Source organism: Telopea speciosissima, chromosome 1 (genome assembly GCF_018873765.1).
Source record: "Telopea speciosissima isolate NSW1024214 ecotype Mountain lineage chromosome 1, Tspe_v1, whole genome shotgun sequence".
Lineage (NCBI taxonomy): Eukaryota > Viridiplantae > Streptophyta > Magnoliopsida > Proteales > Proteaceae > Telopea > Telopea speciosissima.
Window position 1 is genome coordinate 14,691,577 of NC_057916.1, and position 7,966 is coordinate 14,699,542.

General features: G+C 38.4%; 1 protein-coding gene across 2 annotated transcripts; it reads left to right on the forward strand.

The window, feature by feature from the left end:
• The first annotated feature begins 1,377 nt into the window (after positions 1-1,377).
• On the forward strand, positions 1,378-7,966 carry LOC122670529. 2 transcript variants are annotated; one of them, XM_043867451.1, is made up of 5 exons: positions 1,378-1,481; positions 2,680-2,753; positions 2,837-2,940; positions 3,140-3,211; positions 7,497-7,964. In XM_043867451.1, exons 1-5 carry the CDS (start codon positions 1,414-1,416, stop codon positions 7,740-7,742), a joined length of 564 nt encoding a protein of 187 aa, XP_043723386.1. In that variant the 5' UTR covers positions 1,378-1,413; the 3' UTR covers positions 7,743-7,964. The 2 variants fall into 2 exon arrangements, with proteins under 2 accessions (XP_043723386.1, XP_043723393.1); XM_043867458.1 differs by lacking the exon at positions 2,680-2,753 and having other exon boundaries at positions 7,497-7,966.

A 7,966-nucleotide genomic window follows, 5' to 3' on the forward strand; every position in this document is an offset into this window, starting at 1 on the left:
CATCATATACCCTGTCTTCGTTTTAGTTATCTTAAAACCTTTTGATTCTAAGGTTGATCTCTATAACTCCAACTTGGCGTTAATCCCTGCTTTTGTCTCATTGACCAAAACAATATCATCAGCAAAAAACGTATACCAAGGAACCTCAATCATCTTGAATGTCTTGAATTAAGTCATCCATAATAAGCGCAAACAAATAAGAGAATTCACTACTGTGACCCCCCACAGTTTTTACACTAGTCACCACACCATTATACATATCGTTAATTATGTCCACATATTTACTTGAAACATTTATCTTCTCTAGTACTTGCTAAATTGACTCTCTTTGCATTCTGTCATACGCTTTAGACAATCGAGACCATATGGAGATCCTTCTTGCAATCTTTAAATCTTTCCACAAGTCTCCTAAGTAAATAGCTTATGCCTTGTATCTTCTTGGCATAAAACCAATTTGGTGCAAGAGTAGTTTCTTGTCTCAGGTGGGTTTCAATAACCCTCTCCCATAATTTCTTAGTTCAACTCATTAGTTTTATGTCTCTATAGTTATTGCAGCTCTAAATATCACATTTATTTTTGTAAATTAGAACCACAATGATTATCCTCCATGATTTATGGATGTTGAGAAGTGTCATGAGTCGACACAGAATTGTAGCTTAGGACATGGTGAACCCTCAAATTTTAATTGGGATATGGGTCTATCAATTTAATTCATCATTATTTGTTTGACATACATTTGGTTTTCTAAATAGATCATCCCTTAGATCCTGCAGTAAAGGGGGATTCGACTCCTCTCCTTGGAGGGTATTGCCCAATGAGGCATCCAATGACTGTCTGTGCCGCACACATCTCGGCGTGTGTCCAATCAGCCATCGAGATGTGTGTGGCATAGCACAGCTGTTGGATGCATCATTGCACACTCATTGAGCGATGCCCTCCAAGGAGGAAAATTATCACCTCCAGTTCCCTGCCCGGCCCAGTTCCCCTAGTGCCAGTAATAAGGGGGGCATGGAACCCACCTGGGTAGAGTGTTCGGGCAGGAGTAGGGTGATCATTGTGCCCCTTATTACAGGCACTGAACTGGGCCGGCCAGGGAACTAGACGGAAAAAAATCCCTACAAGGAGAGGAGCCCAATGCGGGAGCCTTATCCACTGATACGCCTTTTTTTTGGTTTTCTAAATAGATCATCCCCTAATTTAGATCATCCCCTAATTTACCAAAAAAATAGATCATCCCCTAGACCTTGCAGTGGCGGGAGCCTCGCAGGGGTACCTTTTTTTTTTTATTATTTTTTGTTTTGTTTTCTAAATAGATCATCTCCTCCTCAAAATTAAAAGGAAATTCTTGAACACTGGGAGTCTCGTGCACTGGGTAAATTTTTGTTCCCTGCAGGTAGTGGATACTTGAACACAATGGTGGTTGCTTCTGGAATTAACTCCTATGCCAAGGAGATGGCCATCCGAAAAAGGATGGCAAACATGTAAGCTCTCTCTGTCTCTCCATGAAAACTGGTTCACTAAATAAAGGTATTAAAGAACATCTGGTGCTATCATTTTTTCTTTAATTTTAATTGATCTGTTAATGCAAATTGGTATCCTTAAATCCCTAATTAGGATCTCAAATGGTAGGATCTGCTCAAGGTGGAATTCTAAGGACTCGAAAATAGAACAAAACCCTTTCTCCCCACTCCACAACGGTGGATATTGACTAGAACAGGGAGAAATTAGGAAGCCCACGGTTAGGTATTCCTCTTCCTGCTTCTGGTTGGCATTGCATCACCTTTTATGTTTTTTTGGATTGTGTTTGGAAATTGATGCTCAACAGATTGAGTTCAGAATCAGCTTGGATTTTAAATTTCAAACCACAACTGGTTTTGTTGTCCATCTAAAACTGGTTGTGTTTCCTCTCCTGTCCATTTTTGGATGGAAGTAAGATTAGGTTCTTAGCTCAAAGTGATATATGCCCCATTATTTGATGAAACAAATTCATCCTTGTGCAGCTGTGCCCATTGGGTACTAACACTGTTCTGAGGAGGTGCTCAATGGAATGGTTAAGTTTGTGCAATTGCACTTTGGGAAAAGAAATTAGGAGTGTTCTCATTTGGTTTATTCATGTTGTGATTCTTAGTGGCTGCATCATAAGGATTATGTCACCCCCCCACTTGAGGTATCTCTCCTTGATCTGGTGGAGAATTAATTTTTGCGTAAAAGTAAGAATTATGTACTCAATACAGAACATAAGTTAATACTATTATCCATTGAATAAATGGTATAGTAGCTGTTAAAAATTAAAACAATTCTAAAAGGATGAGAAGAGACCTGTTTATACTATTTTTTGATTTCCAATTGGAAACATGATTTACTCTACAAATGATAAGATTTTATTTTCTTTTTTCTGGTTCTTCCTGTTTTTAATATTCCTTCCTTTATTAATTTCTCTAGGCTTATATATGGAAAAACAATTTAGTTAGATCGAATTAGTCTATGTGACTCGAAACTTCGAAATAAAGTACTAAGCAATTGGATTCTACCAGTTGATCAGTAATTGTAAAACTGTTGCTCTTCAAATATGTTAATATTTTGATTGTCCTTTTTATTCTGTTCTTTTTATAGTTTGTCTAAGTCTTGCCTTTTGCTCATTATATGTTATTCTATGACCTTCTCACTAAAATTTCTTAGATTTAACAAGAGGGAAGATGATTTTCCATCGTTGAAAGAATATAATGATTACTTGGAAGAAGTGGAGGACATGAGTAAGTCTGTTTTGCCTTTCAACCCTTGTATGATATAGCAAACTTTGGTAGGACATTTTGACAAATTTGCATTTGCTTTATAGCATTCAACTTGATTGAAGGCATAGATGTCCCTGTTCTTGAAGCGAAAATTGCCAACTACCAGGAAGAAAATGCGGAGCAGATAATCAATGCTCGAGCTCGTAAGGTATTTTCAGAAGCATTTATAGCTTATATATATATGCTTAAGAGCCAAATTTCATATTTCTCTTATTTAACCATCACATTATATCGGTATTTTCCTAAATATTAACTTGTTAGTCTACTCATAGCAAACTGTATGTTACCTTCAGTCAATTTATCATATTCTTTATAGTAATAGTAATGAGGTAGTAATGTTTGTACAGGCAGAAGAACTTGCAGCAGCTCTTGCAGCAAGCAAGGGACAACCTGCTCAGGCTGATTCAACAATTGATGGGGTAAGAGATCTCATGATTATAGTACTCACCAATGTTATTAATGCTTAGGCGCATGATGTGAGTCATATGACTAGACTTTGATACCAGGTCTTAAGCCTCAGGAACATGCCTTCCTTTTTTTTTCGGTGAATAAAAATAAATAACCAAACAAGGGAAAGAAAAAGTGGGGGGGTGGGAATAAACAGGGGAAAAATGGGGGAGGGGAGAGCTATACAAAGACTCCAGCCCTACAAGCCCTGAGGGGGTGGGTTAGGAGACTGAAAGGAAATATCAAGGCTCCAAAAAGCAGCAATGTGCCTGTTCCTAGGAGAGTCCACAAGAGTGTCATGGCGAAGTGAGAGCAGAAACATGCCTTCCTTAATATAATAAAATGTGTAAATAAAAAATGGGATATATCATATATTAGCATTCGATAAAAAAATTATAAAAATTCAAATCTCGTCATTCATGAGTACATGGCCTTAGAATGGATCCTTTGTATTCCATTTTATCCTTAATACCTTATCTGTAGTAGTTACTGAACACTCTTCGACCGTCAGCTCCAGTTGTCAACAGGGAAAATTTTCTTGAAAAACAATTTTTTATAATTAAAATTTATCTAGTATTTATTTGTTATCTATCTTTTTCATGATTTTACATTACAAGGAAGCATATTTGGGTAATGGGTATAGTTGAGGTGAGAAATGAATCCAGCCATATGTGGGGTTGGGGTTCTACATGGGTGACAATTGTCTCATTAGACCATGATACCACAACTTTTTATTAGAGAACATCATTCAAAGAAATAGGTTTAAGGCTGCTCTTCAAATTTTTGTATTGCATTTCTGTAAGATAATAGTGCAATAACAATTCCAGAATAGAAGAACCAGGAACACCAAAACAGAGAAATAGAGCAGCTTAGGGTGAAAATTGATAACTTCAAATAGAGAGATCAGGTCAGCCTGTCTACTTTTATGGTTGAGTTTTCTTCCTTAACAGTAGAATATGTCTGCAGAAAATTTTAGCAAAAATAGTTCAAGTACGGGCTGTGCGCAGACAAGTCCTAAAGCTACTTGGAAAATGCAACAGCAAATCAAACTCAGTAGAATAAATCAGAAATCCAGAGATCAGGTAATTAGAAGTTTATGTTCAAATTTGAGCCAATTCTGATCAGTATTCAGTGAGTTATGGAAGTAGAAAACAAGGTGGACTTCGGGTGAAAACAGGGATGTATGCTGCAGGCGTGAGAAAAGTAGATAAACTGACTTGTAGTTTTAGAGATAAGTAAGATAGAAGACTAGATAGGATAAACAGGCTAGAACAACAACAACAACAAACTCAGCCTTATCCTAACTTAATGGGGTCGGCTACATGGATCCAACTAAAAGAAAGTAGGGAACACTGAAAGGGAATGAAGAGATGGGTAAAAGAGGGATGGGAAGTGTGATGAGACCAAAAAATTGAAAAATGACAAATGAAAGATGGAAAACAGAAGAAAAGTGAAAAAAAGAAAGAAAGATAAAAGTAAGAAGAAGTAGGTACATCCCAGCAGGTCAGGAGAATCTCAGCTAAATGGGATCTGCTACATGGATCCTTGCCCTCCAATAGGCTCTATCCAAAGCCATACTTGGTGCAAGTCCTAGACTATGCATGCCCTTCCTCACAACTTCTCCTATGGTCATCTTAGGCCTGCCCCTAGCTCTTTTAACTACTTCAATTGGGATCGTATCACTCCTCTTTACTAGGGCATCCGTAGGCCTCCGTTGAACATGACCATGCCACCTCAAACGACTCTCTCGGAGCTTGTCATTGATCGGGGCAACTCCCAAGTCAGCTCTAATACGCTTATTTCTTACTTTATCCTTCCTAGTTTTTCCGCACATCCATCTTAACATACTCATCTTTGCTACACATAGCTTCTCAATATGACACTTCTCAACAGCCCAACATTCTGCCCCATACATCAGTGCCGGCCGAACAACAGTCCATAGAACTTTCCCTTAAGCTTTATAGTTATACGTCGGTCACACAATACTTCGGACACACTCACACACCTCTCCACTTCATCCATTTCACTTTAATTCGCTGTGTAACATCATCCTTTATGTCACCTTCTTTATTTAAGATTGACCCAAATATCTAAAATGGTCACTTTGTGGTATCTCTCTTTCCCCAATGCATACCATGTCAGTGTCCATCATAGTATGACTACTTGGTTAGGTCGTCCATGATAAGCGCAAATAGGTAAGGGCTTAAGGCTGATCCCTGATGTAATTGGAAATTCCTTGGCCTGACCTCCTACATATCTCACACAAGTCACCAAGCCCTCATACATTTCTTTAATTACATCCACATATTTACTCAACACCCCTCTCTTCACTAGAACATGGCGTATTAAATCTCTAGAGACTCCGTCATAGGCTTTTTCCAAGTCAATAAAGACCATATGGAGATCCTTTTTGCTATTCCTATACCTTTCCTAGTGCTTTCCACACTTCTATTGGAATTTCATCTGGGACAGGTGTCTTGCATGTTTTCATTTTTCTTGATGCTTGTTTAACTTTCGCCAGGCTAATCTTTCGTACATATCTATGGTGTGCAACTGTGCGGTGTCTTGTTGGATAATGCAATCATTTGGGTCATTTCCACTCGACCTATCTCCATTTAGTAGGTCACAAATATACTCACCCCATATCTTCACAATGTCCTCATCCCTTGCCAATATTCTTCTATCTTCCCCCTTGATACACCTCACTTGATCGAAATCTCTACTTTTCCTTTCTCTCATCTTAGCTATCTTATAAATAGTTTTTTCCCCTTCTTTTGTGTTTAGTTTGATATAGAGATCCTCAAATTTCTTCGCCCTAGCCATCCGTACAGTCCTCCTAGCATTTTTTCTGGCTTTGTTATAAACAGGCTAGAAATCCAACCTAAAATCCCTTGGAATCCACTAAGCATAACTCTGACAATCAATTCAGAAAACCGCTGAATCCATAGCAGACACAATTGAAAAAATTGGGAACTATTATTTCATTAATTCGTGGGTGAGGCCATAGCTACTGCATCTATATATAGATGTCAAACTGACTTTCTAAGACTTCTATAATGACTTGGAACTACTGGGAAAAGTTGAAACAGATTAGTATTTCACACTCCTATTCAAACTAGGACTCTGAAAACAAAACATAGACTTAGAATGTGACCTAGACTATAATTCAAATGATTATAGGACTTGACTTAGCTAACTTTAAGGACTCAAATAACCTCACAAATTTGACTAAACTAATCCTACTTGGCTAATCTTGTATTCTACCCATATTATAGGCCATAAAAGTGGCCAATTACAATGAAACCCTCTTGGACCAAAGGCTCAGCACGTATATAAGGCTTGTTTCCACATAATTAAGCCCACTTCTGTGATTTTCTTGCATCATATAACTTCTGAAAATTTTAAACCTCTAAAACTTTCTCATGATTTACAGACAATTCCTGCAAAATATTTTTATTGATACAAATGATGCCAATGGGAGAAAGAAAATACAAATATAGAGTTCCATGTTTATGTTTCCCTGGATCCTTTTAGATCATATGGTAAATCTTTAGAATCTTTATTTGTTGTTTTTATTTCATTTTATTTATTGTTAAAAATTGTAGCAAGTATGCTTGTGAGGCAAATCTGTACCACTTGAAATGTTATGTGCATCACTGCATCCTCACCTCGGAGCACATACTTACTACAGGGTACTTATACGATATAGCTTGTAAAAAAAAAAAAAAAACTACAATAGGCATGTGCAATGGAGGCCTTTGATTGTTCTAGTATGGAGGGGTGATTTGATTCAGATTGAAGGAGTTAACAGAGCGAGGGGTAGGCCTAAAATGACTCTGGGAAAAGTGGTGAGGAAAGAGATGCACAGCTTAGGATTAGTAACAAATATGGCCTTGAATAGAGCTGATTGGAGAAAAAGATCCATGTAGCCGACCCTATTTGGTTGGGACAAGGCTGAGTTGAATTAAATAGAGCAATGGATTGGTGGCTAATAGTGTATCTTACGCGTACAACATCTGGACAGTACTTGAGCGATGTTTAGTATTATTGATGTTAGTGTGTCTAATAGTGTATCTGTTTCTGTGTATCATTTTACATGTGGACATTAGGTATCATATACCTGAGACCAGGGTGGTCGTCTGTCGGCAGAGCTTTCCTCACCTTGGAAGCTGGGCCATCTTTCCCCTTTAAAGTGCCCTTTCTGAATCTCCAGCCATAATAATGCTTAATGTATTTCCTTGAACCTTTGGTGAACAGGCTCCAAGTCAGAACTCTCAAGCAGGTGGTGGGCAGGGCCAATATGCTCCAGCTATTCCGGGTGCCACAATTGGACAACCACGCCCAACAGGCATGGCCCCACAACCTGTCCCAGTTGGTTATGCAGCTGATGATAAAGAAATGATGAAGCTCCGAGCAGAGAGAGGTGGAAGGGCAGGAGGATGGAGTGCAGAAATGAGCAGGAAGAGGGCAATTGAGGAAGCTTTTGCTAGCATCTGGATTTGATTTCCCAGTAGACATTCCTACATATTAACCCCACAAACTGAGGGGCATTGCATTCATGTGAAATGCAGCATGGTTTCAACGATGTTCTGGTCGGGCTGCTTGATCTTTTGAGTGCAAAAGAGTATCAGTTCTGTCATCGCATAATCATTATTGAGATGACAATGGAAAGGTTGGATCGAGTGGATTTTACAGTGGAAAGGTTGGACACCGAGTGTATGTTAATG